This window comes from Rhincodon typus, chromosome 30, assembly GCF_021869965.1.
Source record: "Rhincodon typus isolate 14 chromosome 30, sRhiTyp1.1, whole genome shotgun sequence".
NCBI lineage: Eukaryota > Metazoa > Chordata > Chondrichthyes > Orectolobiformes > Rhincodontidae > Rhincodon > Rhincodon typus.
Window position 1 is genome coordinate 22,951,096 of NC_063361.1, and position 20,682 is coordinate 22,971,777.

Below are 20,682 nucleotides of genomic sequence, written 5' to 3' on the forward strand. Positions count from 1 at the left end.
TGCTGCTTGGCCTGCTGTGTTCATCCAGCCCTGCACCTTGTTGTCTCCTATCTTTTGGTACTTGCCATAGTCCATATACGTGTAACAAAAGTTTCACTTAACCATCTTTAGACTACAATGCAGATTTATTAATATTTCACATTTTCCCCATTATGCTGTATTGAAATCCTCCAAACACCAGGGAAGGAACTTAATACAAACAGCATTTTTTTAAAATGTTAATAGCATAACATTTAAGAACTTACTTTGGTTTTCTAAATATTGATTAAGCTGCACAGCAATATATATTTTTAAACATGTTAATTAATAGCTTTACTATCATTACAAAACCAATAGATTTCCTATGGCCCTGTACAAAGTCAAAATCAATTGCAGTTTAAAGGCACATTGTGTTAAGGACCATTGGATATTACAGTAGCATTCACTGACATAAGTCAGGACCCATTTCAAATGATACATTGTATGTATTCTGATTTTAATCATTACGTAGCAAAATTGCAGCAATTTAGGCATGGGAGTAGAGCTAATCAGAAAATAGCTGTTTCTCAACAGAGCAAGAGAAGACGGAAATTGTAAAACTGAAGCAGTGGTGCAAGGACAATTTTACTCTGATGCTTAGGCACCATAAACATGAACACAGGAATTTGTAAGTTGGGGGACTAAGAACTGAAGCATTATTATAAATATTTTTGAAGTGCAAATATACTTCACAAAATAAACACCTGAACTTGCACTTCAAGTTACTTGCTCAGAAATGGCAAATAACACAATCAGGATACTGAATTTGATTTGCAGTCTCTGCCCAATTACTTGGTTTCAGATTGGCCAGCTCCAGACGTGCTCCAACTGGCAACAGGTCCCTATGGCAGAAAATTGTCTAAGGTTCTTGTTCGTTTTATTGGGATCTCTGAAGGAACGTATGTGCGTGCACACCACTGACAGGATTACACTATAAGAATATAAAATGCAGAAGCAGAATTAGACCATTAGGCCTATCAAGTCTGCTCAACCATTCAATCATGGCTGATAAGTTTCTCAATCCCATTCTCCTGCCTTCTCCCTGTAACCCTTGGTCTCCTTACTAACCAAGACCCTATCTCTCTCTCTCTCTTCAATGCACTCAATGACTTGGCCTTCTGCAGCAATGAGTGCCACAGATTCACCATCACCCGGCTGAAGAAATTCCTCCTCATCTCATAATTAGTCATCACTTTCTTCCTATACCTAGGTTCGCAACTATTTTTTTAAAAAATTCTGATATTTCCATTAAATTATGCCCTGGTTAGGAATCAATACCTTCAAGAAAGGATGGGAGGAGATTGGAGGAAGAAAACAGGTCTGCTGTCATTCGGTAAAGGATCCAGGGGAACATCAGAAGAAGTTTAAATTTTTTGTATAGATATAACAGATTAAAAATGTATTTTTCAATGAAATTAAGTTACTGCAACGAATCAAGTTGACATTCAAAATTATAACTCTTTGGTGCATGCTCTGCTGTTTTCTCCTTCAGCTCCTCTAATAGAACATGCAACATTTTACCCCAAACAGGAGACACTCGGAGCTACAGAGATAATTAGAGTACTGGGGATAAATCAAATCATTTATGATACCTCAATTTTTGAACTAGCCTGTAAAATGATGTAGATTACACTTCTATGACAGATGTATACAGGTCCTGACAGATAAGCAGGGAATGAATCCCTTTTAATGAAAACAACCTTAGAAATGAAACAGGATTACAAGGGAACAAAAGAAATTTACTTACCCAATACATTTTAAATCTGTCGATACTGTAGTAATTTGTTTATATTGCTGAAGGCCACCCAACATTTTATCCATCATCGTCAACTGTCTACAAGAGCTTTCCTGACCCTAATATCCAAAGAAAAATATTACAATTTTGTAATTTGCAGAATCATTTAACCCATCATAAATGCAACAGTAAGATCCAAAACATTTAAAATCAGTCTATTTCTGTCGTGTTACGTATACCCATCTAAATTGTCACAATTGTGCGGTACCATACCATATTTTAGCAAGGCAGTTGATAAGGTTCCCCATTGTAGGCTCATTCAGAAAGTAAGGAGGCATGGGATTCAGGGAAATTTGGCTGTCTGGATACAGAATTGGCTGTCCAATAGAAGACAGAGGGTGGTAGTAGATAGAAAGTATTCAGCCTGGAGCTCGACGACCAGTGGCATTCCGCAGGGATCTGTTCTGGGACCTCTGCTGTTTGTGATCTTTATAAAGGACTTGGATAAGGAAGTGGAAGGGTGGGTTAGTAAGTTTGCTGATGACATGAAGGTTGGTGGAGTTATGGTTAGTGTGGAGGGCTGTTGCCAGTTGCAACAGGACATTGACAGGATGCAGAGCTGGGCAAAGAAGTGGCAGATGGAATTCAACCCAGAAAAGTGTGAAGTGACTCATTTTGGAAGGTTGAATTTGAATGCAGAATACAGGGTTAATGGCAGGATTCTTGACAGTGTGGTGAAATAGAGGGATCTTGGGGTCCACATCCATCGATCCCTCAAAGTTGCTACCCAAGTTGATAGGGTTGTGAAGAAGGCCTATGGTGTGTTGGCTTTCTTTGGCAGCGGAATTGTGTTTAAGAGCCGCGACATTACGCTGCAGCTCTATAAAACCCTGGTTAGACCACACTTGGAATATTGTGTTCGGTTCTGGTCGCGTCATTATAGGAAGGATGTGGAAGCTTTAGAGAGGGTGCAGAGGAGATTTACCAGGATTTACCTGGACTGCATGGCAGGTCTTATGAGGAAAGGTTGAGGGAGCTAGGGCTTTTCTCATTGGAGCGAAGGAGGAGGAGAGGCGACTTGACAGAGGTGTACAAGATGATGAGAGGTATAGATAGAGTGGCAAGCCAGAGACTTTTTCCCAGGGCGGAAATGACTATTACAAGGGGGCATAATTTTAAGGTGATTGGAGGAAGGTATAGGGGAAATGTCAGAGGTAGTTTCTTTACACAGAATGTGATGGATGTGTGGAATGCGCTACCGGCAGTGGTAGTGGAGTCAATTCCCGTAAACTACTTTCAACATATTCAACATTGAATATGTTGAAAGTAGTTTACGGGAACAGATTCACTCATTAGTTTGCATATATCTAAGTTGGATTTAACTAATATAATTTGATTAAAACAAAGTCCTCTTGAGTTCATTTTGATCAGACTTTAAAGAACCTTCAGCCTAATACACAGTGCCAACAAAAGTATGTTTTCATCAGGGCGGTACTGCAAGAGATCAGTAACTACAAAGCTATAAATCAGAAGACATGGAGTGAAAATCAGGTTCATTAGCATCCACTGAGTTCCAATACAGCACATCAGACAATACATTGGTAAAGGAGAGTGAGCTCCAAATGTCTGACAGAAACAAATCTACCAGCTCAAATGTGGCATCCATTAGGCAGATCTGCAACTGAAGTATTGGATCTGACCACAATCTACAACTTCCAAGTCTGATAAATGCCTCATTCTACCATGACTGTCAATCCACAGGGTCAAGCCTGGTTCAGTGCAGAGTGCAGGAGAACATGTTACGAGTAGCAGCAGCCACATTTAAAATGAGGTATCAAACTAGTGAACCTAGTGAGACAAATGCAAACTAAACAACAGAAGCAGCGTGCTGTAAACAGAAATAAGTGATTCCACAACCGATACATCAAACCAAACTCGAAGTCTGCCATGTCCAGTTGCACAATTAAATAACTAACTGGAGGATTCAGCTTCATTTGAGGCCTCCAACATCTCTGATAACATTCTTGAGCAAATTTGATCTCTTCCACGTAATTTCAAGAAAGAGCAGAAAGCAGTGGACACAACAAAAGTGATGCATCCTGACAACATTTCAGTTGCATTGAAGATTGGTGCTTCGAAACTAGCTGCAAATCTAAACAGGCTGATCCAGCTCAGCCAAGTCACCGCCAACTACTTGCCAAAGTAGAAAATTGCCCAGTTATATTCCTTCCACAAAAAAGGACAAATCCAATCTGGCCACTCAGTGCGCCAACAGTTTTTCAATCAAGTGACAAAGGTGACAATGACAGCCATTAAGTGGCACACTCAGCAATACCCTATTCACCTATGCTCAGCTTTGGCCCTGCCAGGGCCCCTCAAGTCCTGACTTATTTACAGCCTAAATTCAAGCATGGCTAAAACATCTCGGTGAGCAAAGAGTGACTACCTAGGACATAAATACAACACTTGACCAACTGTAGCACCAAGCCGCCCGAGCAAATTGAAATCGAAGGGAACCAGAGGAAAATTTACCACTGATTGGAATCATACTTAGCACAGAATAAGATGGTTCTAGTTATTGGAAACAAGTTCTCTCAGTTGTAGGCAATGGCTGCAGGAACTTCTCTGAAATTCGTTCTATTACTTTATCATCGATCTTCCCTCAATCACTTCCCTCAATCACAAGGTCAGGAGTGGAGATGTTTGATGACGACTACTCGGTATTCAGTACCATTCATACATACTGAAGCAGTCTACGCCTGCATGCAGTAAGACCTGAATGACATTCAGACTTGGGCTGCTCGTGCCATTAACATTAATGCCACAGAAGTGTCAAATAATGACTAACAAGTGGTATCTAACCAGCTCTCCTGAAAATTTAAAGGCACCCTCACCACTAAATACCCTATCGACAACATCTTGGGAATAACCATTGAGCATAAACTTAAATGTTCCAACTACGTACGTTCATTCCGTGACTACACAGTAAGTCAGAGATCGCTGATTCTGTGGTGAATAACTTTCCTCCTGCCTCTGCCAAAGTCTTAACTAACTACAAGGCACAAGACAGGAGTGTGAATTCCCTCCACTTGCCAGGATTTACGTGCTTCCAATGGCACTCAGGAAACTCAACACTATCCAGGAAAAAGCAGCCCTCTTGATCACCTTAAACATTCACTCCCTCGCCACTGGCACATAGTGGCAGCAGTATGTACCAACACATGGCGCAATGAAACAGCTTGCCAAGCCTCCTCTGACAGCCCTACCAACATCCCCAATATTCATCACCGAGAGGGACGAGGATAGCAGATGAATGTGAACATTACCATTTGCGAGTTTCCTTTCAAGCAACACAGCATCCTAATTTGGAACAATGATATAGCTCTTTCACTGCTGTGGAGCAAAATCCTGAGACTACTTTCCAAACAGCACTGAGTTTACTTATATTAGATCAGCTGTAGTAGTTCAAGTAGTCAGTTCACTACTATCTTCTCAAGGGCAACTAGGGATGGCCAAGAATTGCTAGAGCATTTACACCCCATGAAGGTCAAAAAAAATCATAATCCAATGAAGCAGCCTTCAAATACATACATTGAGCTATTCTTCCATAACATCCAAAGTCAGGGTAACTGCCATGGACATCCTACATTGCACCTTTATGGGAGAAATGGCAAACTCATGCTATTGTACAGTAGTGTCAGCAGAATATTGGAGAAATTCACAAACCAAAATGCAGACGAAAGGTATAGGGGGAACTTGTGCAACTGACCACTACAAAACCCATGCATCACAAGAGCTCAACCATACTATGCAAGTACAGCATCCAACGGGAATTTGAAATCTAATTTTAGAATAGCCTAAACATTGTTTTTAAATTACCTAATTTTCCTCAATCAAGATCATACATTACCAAAAACAGATTGTCCTCTTCAGCACTGCAGACCCCCAAGCTATGACCAAGCCATGTCATTTCTGTGAAACAGAGTATGTTAGTGTTTTTAACACTGAAGCAATTTTATATCAATTAGATTCACAATGGTTTTAATTTCAGGCAAATTTAGCAGTTATGTTTTTAAATGATTGCAGTTCTATAAAGGAAAAATATACTGTCCTGTATTTCTTTGAGTATAGAAGACAAGGCAGTGATCTAATTTATGTGTTGATAATTATAAGAGGATTTAAATAAGGTGGATACAAAAAATATTTCCCTTGATGGGATCATCTTAACTTAAGAGCTATTTCATTCAACAGAGATCAGAAAGTACTAATGAAATCAGGACTTGGAAATTGCTTTCTCCCGAAGCTGTGGTTGTTGAACTGACTGGTTAGACAGACTGAGAATTCTTCAGGACACAAAGAGTCTCGTTTCTCAGATCGCATTCTCCAGACTGGGACTAATTTTCCTCTTCATGTCCTGTTGCCCCCTTCTTTTCCTCGTGTGTCAGTCATACCCATTCTCTTTCCCATCATTCAGATTTACCGCATCATTCCACTCTTGAACTGACACTCCATTCATCAAATTCAAAACAAATTCAGAACACTAAAGTCTGTCTCCCTAAAGATTGCTTTGCATATCATATGCAAGTTGTGAACCAATGTAAAGAGACAGCGCACCATATTATTCAGTCATATTTTTCAATTGCGTAGTTTCCAGCAGAATATCATCATACGTTCTATTTCATTTATGATGGCATTTTTGAAAGCATCTTTTAAAAGCAAATACTTGAATGATGGATTAAATATCCTACTTCAAGTTATGAAAACCTTAATCTGAGATTTTGGCAGCTAGCCAATAGCACTTACATTTGGCACACTTACTCTGAAAAGTCCATGTGTAAATCTAAAAGTTACAGAGTGCGTGGAAAACCCACTTCATATGCAACATAAAAATCATCTTTAGACACCATTTCAATCTTTTGTCCAGGCTCATACTTCAAATGCGGGTCTGTTATTAACAGTCAAACTTTCAATATTGAGGTTCCACGTTGTCAAGCACTTTAACAAGCTGAAATGAATGAAAATGTTCCAATCTCTGTTTTCACATGCAAGTTCTCTCATAGACAATCTCAAAACTTTGCAATATTTATTATTTTTAAAAAGGGTTTGAGTTACAGGTGCTAAAATCAAGTATTGTTTTACCAATGGTGTCAAGTTATTTGTTCTTCTGACTTTGATTTTACTGAATAACACAAATTCATAGTTCACACAGTTTGCCAAAATTTTACATTAGATTAGTTGTAAAATCTGGGATTGCGGCTTTCAGCGCAACAATGATAACACAAGAAACATTTCTGCCCAAAATTACATCATACAGCTTGCTTTTCATTAGTTCATGGGATGCTGGAATCGCTGGCTGGGTCCAGCAGTTGCCGTCTATCCTTAGTTTCCCTTGAGAAGTAAGGGGTGAGCTGCCGTCTTGAACAGCTGCAATCCATTTGGTATCAGTGTACGCACAGTGTTGTCAGGGAGAGTGTTGCAGGATCTTGCGCCATCAACACTAAAGTCACGCCAATACATTCCCAAGTCAAGATAGCAAGTAATTTGGAGGGGAACTTGCAGCTGGTGATGCTCCCCCGTATCTGCCACCATAGACTTCTAGACGGTAGTGGTGTGGGTTTGAAAGATGTTGTCTAAGAGCCCAGGGGCAGTACCATCTTCATGTTCTTCATTCAGTCTCCCTCTCCCCAACCCTACTGTAGCAGCCTCCTGGCTGCTAACTAGACGAAACAGCAAGGGATGCTGGGTACATTGGGGAAGGAAAACTCTGAAGTCACAAGACCCACACACCATACACAATGCAAACACAGCAGCCAGGTGCTAGTGACATTAACATAATGAAAAAGGTAACATTTATCCTGGACAGACATAGCCCCAACAACTATCGACCAAACAAAGGAGGGCCTAGACAGAAAAGGTTCTGCTGCACAAAAAAAAACAGTAGCAAGCCACCCCAAATGATTGACAATGTTTCAATGTATCAAGTGTGTCTCCCTGATTGCCAGAACTATAGAAAGTTCCAGAAAACCATTCAAAAAAGGTACAAAAACACAGTTCACCTGCCGATAAATTTCTTTTGAATCTTCCGGAAGCCTTGTGAGGAGACCAGCATGGCAACAAGCAGACACCAGCTGACAATCCAGAGTGGCAGAGTGGCGGAGTGGTTGTGGGGGGGGGGGGGGGGGCGGGTGGGGGGGGGGGGGGGGGGGGGTTGCGGAGGAGTGAGGATGGGGAGCAGGGAGAGACGGCGGGGTGAGCGAAAGACGACAATTGCGTAAGTCTACAAGAGACTCAGGAAGTATTGTTTGCTTGAAGGACCAAATATGATTAGAGATACAGTCGGTTCTGATATAATGCAATACTTCCGTTCGCGCGTGATCTCATGTTACAAGAAAATCGCACAATAGCTGCACCATTTAAACTATTGGGGCCAAAATCGCATCATAGCCAATACAGGTAAGGAAAGTTCGCATTCTACAAATAGTGGTCTAAATTCTTTAATCGTGTTAAAGCCAATTCACATTATAGCAGAACTGACTGTAGTATGTTTAGTATTAAAGCTTAATGTAACTTATTTCCTAATACAGTTGGGATTGTTTTGCATTGGTACCAGATTGTGTTTGCAGTGATTTGACTGCTTCATTTTTGCTGGACACCAGGGAAAATTCTGGTTGGAGTTGTCTAACCAGGCAACACTACCCTCTTATATACTTAGGCGAAACTTGAATCCAGACCTTCTGGCTCACAGGTAGAGATACTAGCATTGCATTTTAAAACTATACATTCACTAGGATTCATCCACTTACCAGGACTGTATGATTACTGCCACCTGCAGTATTGAGTATTGCACACAATATTCTCAGAAAAGATTTCCAATAGAGATACAGTACATGGAATTTACAATAACAATATTGAGCCCAACCACTGTGTGCCCATTTTAACCCTCCAGATAGTGTAAAATAGTCACACAAAATTGTCCATCTTAAAACTTTTTATTTAATTCAATCACTTTATATATGCCTATACATGAAACATATGAAGTAGACTTCTTTTTAACGTCTTAGTGAAAATTTGTAGCTCAAGTTGTGGATGCAGTTTTTTGTTAGCTCACCAAGCCGAATGTTCCGTGGTGTACAGACATTTCGTTACCATTATAGGTGACATCATCAGTGCAATCTCTAATCAAAGCATTGGTGTTCTGCTCTGTTCTGAATTTATATGATCCTCTGGCGTGATGGGTCTTGTCACTTCCGGTTCTGTTATTTTAGCAGTGGTCTGTATATGGGGTCTATTTCTATGTGCTTATTATTGGAGTCACGTGTTGAGAACCAGGCTTCCAAAAATTCCCTTGTGAACAAGAAAACAACAGAGATGCAAGGGAATTTCTGGAAGCCTGGTTCTCAACACGGGACTCCATTAACAAACATGTAGAAATAGACCCTATATAGAGACCACTGCTAAAAAAACAGAACCGCAAGTGACAAGACCCATCACGCCAGAGGATCATATAAATTCGGAATGCAGCAGAACACCAATGCTTCGATTAGAGATCGCACTGATGATGTCGCCTAGAATGGTAACGAAACGTTTGCACACCACGGAACAACTGGCTTGGCGAGCTAACGAATAACTAGACTTCTTTCTACATCAAATAAAAAGAGCAAAAACAAAAAATAAGAAAAGTTAAAGTATCGGCCAGATTTTGCAGTCAGCAACAAAGCAAAGATGTGGCCCACTTACCAGAAAGTAAGCTTCACTGAGATATCCCAGATCTCTCTGGCAAGATTTTCACCATTTCATAATGGTGTTGCAACTGTTTCCATTTTTCTTTACTGGTGACTACTTAAAACTTTTTGCATAAAGCAAGTTAAAAATTGGGACATACATACGAGAAAAAAGTAGAGGCTAAAATATTCAGAAAAAATTTTCAAGCTAAAAAAAAAAAGAGTCTACAAATGCCTAATTTAACAGCACTCCACAATTGCTAAATCATTTTTTTCAGAACCAACCTGGTCTTCCCTCAAACGTTATTAATCACATTAATGTTATAAGTCCAGTTATACGCGAATGAACAAGATGTAGTAAACAGTTTCAAGTGATGACACAAGTGCTGGAAAGTTGAAACCCGTGTGAATTTCACGACTACACAATCTTTGGTGGTGAGCAGAGGGGTCTCAAAATGCAGTCTGTCCAAACCTTAATGACAGATAGTAACTTCAGAATTTAGCGCCAGTCTCTGCAAAGGTGACATACTAAAGGTTCAGCCAATTTAAAAACTGCAACTATGGAAAATTTTTGACACCTTGTAATGTCCCCACAAAATCCAGCTGTAAAGTTTGGATCTATAGCAAGTCTATATATAAAAAAAGAAAACGTCCTACTTTTTATGATAAGGTCTGTTCCATAGTCTTGCATGGAATGAAAACGCAATTCCACAAATTTTCTTTCAAGTGGTGGATAGCAGCTATAAAACAAGGAAGAAATCATTTAACATTTTAATTCCTTCCCTATTTATATATTAGCAAGTTATGTCAACCACAAACTGTAGAAAATCTACATAAAAGAACAGTAAAAGCAAAGTTACAAATCTACATCTCATTAAGACCTAAAATTCAGTACACCAAGGTCAAACATTTTATATGTGTGTCCTTTGCTATTTAGAATGAAGTTCTATGGGTCATAAACTGAGTTCAAAATCAATGTTGCCATCAATTTGCTTCTATCAGAAGTTGAAAATGCTGAAGTTTGATGCATTTATGCACCAACGGGCTGGATTTTCCGCTGGCCATCCAGTCTTTATTCCAGAGTAAATGGGAGTTGTGCAGGGGGATCCTTTGGAATCTGAAGGAACTGCCCAGAAATTGAAGTTTCCTCTATGCCTGGAACCAACTGTAAGTCTCTTTTTAAAATCAAAAATTTCAGAAGTTCCAAAGAAATTAAGCAAAATAGAATCATAGAATCCCTACAGTGTGGAAACAGGTCCTTCAGCCCAACAAGTCCACACCGACCCACAGAGCAACCCACCCAGGCCCATCCCCCATAACCCATCTAATCTACACATCCCTGAAAACTACGGGCAATTTTGCATGGCCAATCCACCTAACCTGCACACCTTTGGACTGTGGGAGGAAACCCACGCAGACACGGGGAGAACATGGAAACTCCATACAGACGGTTGCCCAAGGATGGAATTGAACCCAGGTCCCTGGCATGGTGAGGCTGCAGTGCTAACCACTGAGCCACCATGCCACTCAGGAAAAGTTAGACTATTCAATACATAGTCTAATTCCTGGGTAATTTTTAAACTGACCATTACTTACCCCAGCCCCCACACACCCAGCTATCACCCCAGCCCAGAAACCCCTGCCTGGATCCAACCTGACATTCCCACACCTAGCCACTGAACCTGATCTGATACCCACGCCAGTCCCACTTTCTCAATCCACTTCAACCTGATCCTAAACAATGCATCATTCACTCACCTTGTCACTTTGCATTCTAGCATCACCTTCTTTTTCACATTTGGTATCCTACCCAACTGGGACCCTACTAACCTGATATCCTATCTGTAGCATCCTACCTCACCCCAGCTGACACACTTACTGGCACCATACTACCTACTTATCTGACATCTTACTTGCTTGGGACCCTAACATCACAGTTCTCTTACGTACTTTATGGTTTGATAGCAACTGTCAACGTGGCTGTCAGGATCTCAATTTCAGAATAAGGCAGCTGACTGCTATAAAAAGGGGGTGTGGTTTGTCTTGTTCTGACTGTCCTGTGCAAAAGAACTGTCAAAATGAAAGTGCGGCTCAGCATTTCGGAGGGAACCCCGAGTGGAATTTCCTCTAATTATGAACTGATAAGTGAGTGCGAGTGAATTTCTCAGTGAATCACTGGCCTCAACACTGTCACCAGAAGCTGTCATCCAATCAAGCGTCCACCGGTCCAAAGTCAATAAACGTGGAGTTGGACAAAAACAGTAGGTCACATAGCATCAGAGCAGCAGGAAATTCAACATTTTGGGCAGAAACCCTTCATCAGAACTGACGAAGGGCTTCAGCCCAGAATATTGACTTTCCTGCTCCTCTGATGCTATGTGACCTACTGTGTTTGTCTAGCCCCACATTTACTGAATCTGGCTTCCAGCATCTGCAGTCCTTACTGTCCACTGGCCAGGCCTACTTCTCAGGGGATCCAAATATGAGAAGGTAAGAGACTTTTATACTCACAAGGTGCAGTGTTGTAGGGAGAGAGGACTCAGGTGGGTCACAGGCAAGGACAAAGGGTTAGCTTTCAAAGGCCATCCCTTGACACCCATTCATACTGCTAAACTGCCCCATACTGAGGAAACCCCAAAGGTACTCCTTCCAATTCGGCAGGCAGAACCATGGTTTCTCAATCTGGAAACCAGCCATCATTCTTGCCCATCAGGGAGGCAGGTGATCAGGGAGGTTGCAGGGTTGAGGCCATAAGTGGACAATAATTAACCATTTAATGCCCTTAACTAGTAGAGTGGAGAAGGTAGCTCATGGACCTTCACGGCCAGAATTTAATTTGTGAAGTGACAAGAGCAGGGTGATTTTCTCTCCACGCTTAACATGCTCAATTATTTCTATTTTCCACCAGCTTTAGGAGAGGAGAATCTCACAACTTAAGGTTCAAATCAATGTCACTTTCCGGCTCTAACATCAGGCATAACATTGATTAAAGTAAATTACCTCCACATAGCTCCAACAGTATGGTTTAGCTTCAAATAGGAGCTTCTCTTATTGTGTTAATATGATATTTTCACCTCCTAGATTAACCATTCATTAGGCTGCAGGTGATAACATTTGTTACGGAAGGATTTTGCTCCGTCTATTAATGAGAATTGACATTGCCTAATTTTTAATTTCTTCTTTAAGCTAACCTATTTTTCTAAACAACCCACTCAGATAATATACTCACCTCTGGAGCAGGTGGGACTTGAATCCAGGCACTCTGGTCAAGGGGTAGGGACGCTATCACGGCACCTGAAGAGGATGGCCTAGATTCTACATTTAGAATCCTTACAATTCGTGGGGAGGTGATGGCCTAGTGGTATTATCACTGGACTGTTAATCCAGAGACCCAGATAACAGTCTGGGGACCCAGGTTCGAATGCCACCATGGCAGATAGTGGAATTTGAATTCAATAAATATCTGGAATTAAGAATCTAATAATGACTGTGAATCCACTGTTAATTGTTGGGAAAAACCCATCTGGTTCACTAATGTCCTTTAAATGTGACTCCAGACCCACAGCAACGTAGTTGACTCTTAACTGCCCTCTGGGCAATAGACGCCGCCTAGCCAGCAACATCTTCATCTCGTGAATGAAAGAATTTTCAGATGGCACTGATTGAGAGATTAATAATTATGAATACTTTCTTGAAATATATTCAAGCCAAGCTTGATAGGCCACGCTGAATTAACATCCTATCCAACAGGTAATACATTCCACAGCCCAACACGACATATAACATATTTATGTAGGGGTCTTCATGTTTTAGAGGCTACTACATGTAACTTAGAGGTATAGATGCTTTCAACAAATACATGCTCACATGTTTGATACTTAGATTGCCCAGTATTTAACATCTTACTTTATAAGAAAACAGCCCGCAAAATGGTCTACTGGGAACAAATAGCATTCTTTCTTTGTGTCCTTCCATTTTGCAGATTACTGACTGCAACCAGAAAATAAGTAAATGCTGCTGGGATCAAAAAAAGGCTGAGAAAGTATTATTCATCTCATAGCCAAAGCACACATAGCCAATCCAAAGTAGGATTCCAGTCCTACATCCCGCTATTCTTTAAAGGTAAAATATTTCAAACATATCATAAACAATGAAGAATATTGAAATGCACAAATGAAATCACTGAGTACCTGATGCATAACCATTCTAAGATTTGAAGTCTGTCTACACTGGGCGTACACAACAACTGAACAACTGCATCCAAGTCATTCACGTTGATTCCTTCCAGAAATGGACATTTCAGATTCTGAAAGAGCAATTACCAACATTATAATGTATTGAAACTTGATAATATTTTTACATAAAACCTGCGTCATGCAAAGTCCCTGAAAGCTCTAGAGAAACATAACATGGAACTTTAGTTACAAAGTAGATTCCATGTTAAGTTCATCTGTAACTTCAACCCATTTATAAATTTAAATTCAGCTGGAAGTGGTTGAATGGCTTTTCTCTATTTTTGTGCAACAGTTCCAATTCATTACAAAAAGATACAATGCTCTACATTCCGCCAATATAATAATTAGTTTAACTTAACCTGGACGTATAATCCTAGCACAAGCATTAGAGACATAACTGACTGCCTGAAAATCGTAAGAATCCTTTCTTCCCATTGACAAAATTTCATTTTAGTCATAAAATAATTACAAAATTCAAAACAGTAAGCCAGCAAGAGTATCATATTCAGTCCCTTTCAACCTGCAAAGTTTTGCACTTGCCAGGCTTAATGAATGGCGGAACAGAATCAAAGGGCTGAGTGGCCTACTCTTATTCATAAATCTTTATATAGGCAACAACAAAATTGAAATTTTCCTGCCAGTATTAGGTAGGACTGCATAGTTATATGATTTATATTTATAACGAATAACAAACAAATCTCCTGAAGCATTGCTTAGAACGAATCACATGCATCCCATCTAATGTGTACATAATGAGCAGCACTGATTGTAGAATAAGCAAAATTGAGTTTTTAAATTGAATTTATTTAAAATGAATTGAATTCATTTGAACATTAGTTGTATTTTCAATATATAATCACAAGATTATGTACATCTTGTACATGTTGATAAAATTAGAATTAAATATTGTAACAAAATGTATTGTACTCATCATTGTGGTATATTTTAGACATTGTTGAAAATGAAAGCAATAATAAAGAAATAAACACAAGCAACAGGCAGCATTAGGCATCATAGCTGACTTTTATCGGGAATAGAAATACTTGACAGGAGGAGTAGGCCATTCAATTCATCAAACATGGTTGAAATTTTAAAGAAATGAAAACTAAAATAGGGCTTAGTCCAAGCATATCTACATTTTAAAAAAGTTACAGCTGCATGCACCATCCACAAAACCTTACTTCCTGTTCTCGCATTGCCTTTTTTTGTACGTCAAGAATGTATAAAATTGTTTATGGGTGAGCTAGAACTGTCGACTTATCTACTGAAACAACTAAAAGACCTTTTTTTTTCACATATGTCTAATACAAAAGACTGTTGCCCACTTTTGAAACATTACCAGGCTACAATTGGATAATAAAATAAAAGATTTTCCCATAAAAAATGTATTGAAGAATGTGATACATTTACTTTACAATCATGGATGTATTTTATTTATGTTTTGAAATTACAAGTCTGTGCTGGGGAAGAGAAAGTAACATGTTAAGTGATGCAATTTCAGGCACCACATTGCTCTTCCCTAACTAAACTGCACCATTCATAAGAAAAGCCCATTATACCATGGATCAATGCTTGAATGACTAATCACACAATTTTAAGTACTTCATGCTCAATTCATCCTTCTGCATTTTGGTCAAACTAGTCCTCTGTTATTTCATGTAGCAAATAAAGGTTCAGGAACAACCACCTAATTTTCTCACTACTCTTGTACATTCAAGGGAAAAGCAAATTAAAAACATCTTGCTTAACAGACACAATGCCTTCAGAGGTTTCTGAGCACTCTTTCTGAGAGTGGCTTCAATAAGATCCTACACAATTAAAAGTTTAATACTGCAGAGGCTGGAAATCTGAAATACAAACTGCACTCTGTTTCTATAAACCCAACGGCAGCCTACAATTCATTCTAAGCTATGGATTTTGCACTAAGGGTTCCACCAAGTGGACCAGCCATCCAAGGTAAACAGGTACCATTTAACCCAAAGGCCAAGCCATGAAGGCTGCATTAGTGGCATGGAGAAGTTGGGGTTCAATTTATAGCAAAGCCTTATTAACAGTGTAAACACAGGCTTAACCTGGAGACAAGACCAACTGTGGAGGGAGTGCTTGTGTGGCAGCGGTAATGGTCCCCCCTCCCACCACCTACCTACCTACCTACCTCTGGACTAGGAGACCTGTGCTCAAGCCCCACCTGCTCCAGAGATAAGTAAATAACATCTTTGAACGGGATGATCAGAACATTAATAAAAAGATTGTTCCTGTGGAGAATGGCGGCGGAGGAGGCGGTCTCAATTCAAACTACAGGGTTTGGACACCCCAGTCCTGAAGAAGGGTAATACCCTTAACGTTGACTTCACCTTTCCTCCGGGTGCTACCTGGCCTGCTGTGTCCTTCCCAGCCTCCGGTTTGTCTACCTTGGATTCCAGCATCTGCAATTGTTCTGTTTCGGTGCATTGAAACCCCTGACTCAGTCCAGATTAATCTGAATTCATATTTCAATTGTGTGTGTATGTAGAGGGGAGAGGAGGGAAAACATCTTTCAATTATCAATCCACATGACGAAACTGCTTCCAAGCGGCCGCTAATCTGATATCTGCCATGAATGCATCGACCTTTCTTACCAATAACTTTTGCAGCACTCGAGCTGCAAGCTGCACTTCACTCAAATCCGCCGCCATTTTAAACAGCCGCCCCCACACGAGCCGCCCGCACCGGCCGGCCTGGAGCGTCTTCCCCGTCCATTGGCTCAGTATACTGTCAGTCACATAATGTGCCCGTTGATTGGTTGAAATGGCAGCCCATCGCTGTTCCCTGCCCACGGTCTGTCCCCGCCCTTTACCGGACGGGCACGTAGCGGGATGTGCGCATGCGCGTTTGCGTAGCCATCTCCCTGGAAAAACCAAGATGCCTTAAAGGGGCACTTCTCATCGAGCCCTACACCACAGGACCAAATGAATTTAAGTAATATTATAGTGAACGCTGCCCTGTCCTTTGTTACCCAATATTATATCAAATAGAAACAAAATAGGATGCGAAAACTGAGCAGTTCAGGCAGCATGTGCAGAGAGAAACAGGACATGTTAATGTCTTACTTCTCCCTGTGATTGTCCCAATGGTTACCAACTCTCCACGATGGCCTGAATTCCACAAGAGTTTTAAAAAACTAATCTCCAGGAAACTGCTGCCTGCAACATAGGAGAAAAATCATAGCAAGAATAAATTAATTCTGTTATAGAGTCATAGAGTTATACAGCATGGAAACAGACCCTTTGGTCCAACTTGTCCATGCCAACCAGATATCCTAAGCTGATCTAGTCCCAATTGCTAGTGTCTGGCCCACATCCCTCTAAATCCTTCCTATTATGTACCATCCAGATGCCTTTTAAATGTTATAATTGTAGCAGCCTCCACCGCGTCTTCTGGCAGCTCATTCCATTCATGCACCGTCGTCTGCATAAAAAATTTGCTCCTTATGTCCCTTTTACATCTTTCCCCTCTCACCTGAAACCTCTGCCCTCCAGTTTTGGATTCCCCTACCCGGGGAAAAGACCTTGTCTATTCACCCTATCCATGCCCTCATGATTTTATAACCTCTATAAGGTCACCCGTTAGCCTCCAATGCTCCAGGGGTAAAAAAAAAACCTATTCAGCCTCTCGCTTTACATCAAAACCTCCATCCTGACAACATCCTTGGAAATCTTTTCTGAACCCTTTCAAGTTTAGCAACATATTTCCTATACCAGGGAAACTAGAAAAAAATGCAGTATCCTAAAAGTGACCTCACCAATGTCCTGTACAGCCACAATATGACATCCCAACTCTTATACTCAATTTGTTTCTCACTTTGAGGTTGTTGGCTTGTTTTTGTTCAGACATTCATCTCCATGTTAGGTAACATCATGAGTGAGGCCTCCAATGAAGCGATGTTGCTCTACTCCGCTTGCAATTTATACTGACTGGTCCGTTATGGTGAGTAGTGTCATTTCCGGTTTTGATCTGTATGCATTTATATATGGGGTCCAATTCTGTATGTTTGTTGATTGCATTACAGGTGGAGAACCATGCCTCTAGGAATTCCCTTGCGTGTCCATGTTTGGCTTGGTCGACTATGGTTACCTTGTCACAGTTAAACTGATGGCCTTCATTGTCTGAGCCTACTGACATTTAGGAAAGTTCATTGTGTCGTTTTGCTGCTAGCTGATGTTCATGTATTCTGATGGCTAGTTTCCATCCTGTCTGTCCGATGTAATGTTGGAATGTCGCAATTGTTGCATGGTATTTTGTAAACCACGTTGGTTCTGCATGTTGTGGGAATGGGGTCTTTAATCCTTGTGAGTGTTTATTGTAGAGTAGCTATGGGCTTGTGGGCTACCATGATTCCTAGTGGTCTTAGGAGTCTTGTTGTCAGTTCTGATATGTTTTTGATGTAGGGCAGTGTGCTAGGGCATACTGTGACCTCCTGTTGTTGTCTGTTTCACAGGCACTATGAATGAATTGGGGGAATATCCGTTCATAGTGAAGATTTTGTATAGGTGCTCTTCTTCTTTCCTGCGTAGTTCCGGAGTGTCGAAGTGTGTCATGACCCATTTAAATAGTGTGCTAATGCAGCTTTGTTTGTGGAAGTTGGAGTGGTTGCTGTGGAAGTTGAGGATTTGATCAGTGTACTATATACTGAAGCTTGGAACTCCCCGCTGTTCATACGCTCAACACTAACGTCCAGAAATGGAAGTTGATCGTTGTTTTCTTCTTCCCTTGTGAATTCAATCCCTCTGAATAAGTTGTTGATAAGGTGGTGGGTCTCTTCTAATTTGTTGCGTTTAATAATGACAAATGTGTCGTCTACGTACCAGATCCACAGTTTAGGTTGAATGCGGGGGAGGGTGGTGTGTTCTAGTCTTTGCATGACCACTTCTGCAATGAGTCCTGAAATGGATGACCCCATTGGTGTACCATTGATCTGTTTGTATACTTGACCATTAAAGACGAAGTGTGTGGTGAGGCACAGGTATAGTAGTTTAACTATGTTGTCATTGCTGATGGAGCTGCTGGTCTGTGTTGCTGCTTCCTCTAGTAATGCAGCCACTGTTTCTTTGGCTAGTGGGATGTCAACTGATGTGAATAAAGCTGTGACGTTAAAGGATACCATAATCTCCTCATCGCTGATTTTTGTGTTCTTGAGGTTATTGAGGAATTCATGGGTTGAGTGTATGGAATGTTTCTGACTTTATTTGAACACGTCTCCTTTGGAGATAGGCGAAAATAAAGTCGTTTGACTGGATGGAGCTATAGGAGGCAGGAGGTCATATGATAAAACTCATAGGAATATATTCAGCCAGTATTGCCAACTGGTCATGTCTGTTTCTCAGGCACAGCAGTGGACGGCGGATGCGCCCTCTCACAGGAAACCCATAGACACTACCAAGTGTACTGCTACCTTCATTAAATACATGGGGGGAAATAATTTTGCAAAAGCTGGAAACATGAACTAACAAAACAGATAATGCCTGATCTGTGAAGAATGAATAAGTTGACATTTTGGTGTGTGGAACCACGTTTTACAAACAGAACGTATTATTATTGAATAATATAAAGACAGATACAGTTTATTTTTCTATCTTAACATATTCCTGAAGATTTTATCAGGTGACCTGCAAACCTTCCCCAAATACAAATAATCCATTTTCAATTTTGCAAAAAATATGCTGAGAACTAGCATACAAAAATAACAGTGAATATAAAATGCTGACTACAAAACATAAAATAAAAGGATTTAGGAATGGAAGTCCAACTGTCTGCAATAAGACATGGTTGTGAGATGGATGTGTTCATGACCTGCTAACTTATCCATCTTCTATCTGCCTCCCCCTCTCTTCCTATTTATTTCAGAACCCCCTTCCCCTCCCCCATTTCTGAAGAAGGGTGTAGGCCCAAAACATCAGCCTTCCTGCTCCTCTGATGCTGCTTGGCCTGCTGTGTTCATCCAGCTCTACACCTTGTTATCTCAGATTCTCCAGCATCTGCAGTTCCTACAATCTCTGCTAACTTACAGTTGATTTTGCTTCCAGGTTAGGGAGGGAGAGGCATCCCATCTACATCCCTCGTAATTTTCTCCCCAATGTTTTGGGTGATAAACCTTTCAGCAAGACTGGGAGATATTAGAAATGCAGTAGATTTTGAGCAATGAGTGGATGGAACAAGAACGAAAGAAAGATCTGCAATACAGTGGAAGGCAGGAGAGATAGAATGACAGAGGAGTTAATCTCAGAAGGCCATCAAAGGAAATGCTGATGAGGCAAGAGAAAAACAAATAAACAAAAGATGTGTGTAGAGCAGGTGTGCTGATTCCTGAAACTGAATGAGAGAAAAACTGAAATGTGCCAAGAAAAGGAAAAAAAAATTGGGGGACAAAGTTCGTGGTCTGAAATTGTTAAACTCAATGTTGAGTCCGGAAGGGTAGGCTGTAAAGTGCCTAATTGAACAATGAAGTGCTGGTTCTGAAGCTCACTGGTTTTGAAACAGTGCAGCAGGCTAAAGACAGAGGTGTCAGCATCTGAACAATGTGGAGAATTAAAATGACAGTCCACTGGAAGCTCAGAGTCATGTTTGCAAAATGATCAGAGATATTCAACAAAACATTGAGGCTTATTTATATTATTTTAGCTTAATAAGTACATGCACGCCCTTGAAAATTCAAACTGGAGTAAAGGTTTTGGGAGTCTTTTTTGTGAAAAAGCACTATGCTACTATGTACTTTGCTATTTATATAAATCTATGAAGAAACTCAGCAGGTCTGGCAGCATCTGTGGTTCAAAAGAAGAGCCTTTGGACTCAAAACATTAATTTTGTTTTTCTCTCCACAGGTGCCCTCAGACCTGCTGAGAGTCTCCAGCATTTTCTCTTTTGATTTCAATGACATTTTGCTTTTATGCAAATAGATATATACATCTATGTAAGCACAATGTTCCTTTTCCTCCTG

General features: G+C 40.5%; 1 protein-coding gene across 2 annotated transcripts in view; it reads right to left on the reverse strand.

Moving 5' to 3' along the window:
- The window catches only part of haus7 (HAUS augmin-like complex, subunit 7), a 28,466-nt gene extending 12,032 nt beyond the window's left edge, over positions 1-16,434 (reverse strand). The window contains exons 1-5 of one of the 2 annotated variants that reach the window (XM_020519531.2): positions 16,328-16,434; positions 13,665-13,780; positions 10,132-10,214; positions 5,664-5,725; positions 1,766-1,872 (exon numbers count right to left, since the gene is read on the reverse strand). In XM_020519531.2, coding sequence (XP_020375120.2) covers positions 1,766-1,872; positions 5,664-5,725; positions 10,132-10,214; positions 13,665-13,780; positions 16,328-16,384 — 425 coding nt within the window. In that variant the 5' untranslated portion in view covers positions 16,385-16,434. Of the gene's footprint in view, positions 1-1,765; positions 1,873-5,663; positions 5,726-10,131; positions 10,215-13,664; positions 13,781-16,063; positions 16,174-16,327 lie in introns of those variants that run through there. The other variant, XM_048614643.1, reaches the window with a different exon arrangement.
- Between the last annotated feature and the right edge of the window lie 4,248 nt (positions 16,435-20,682).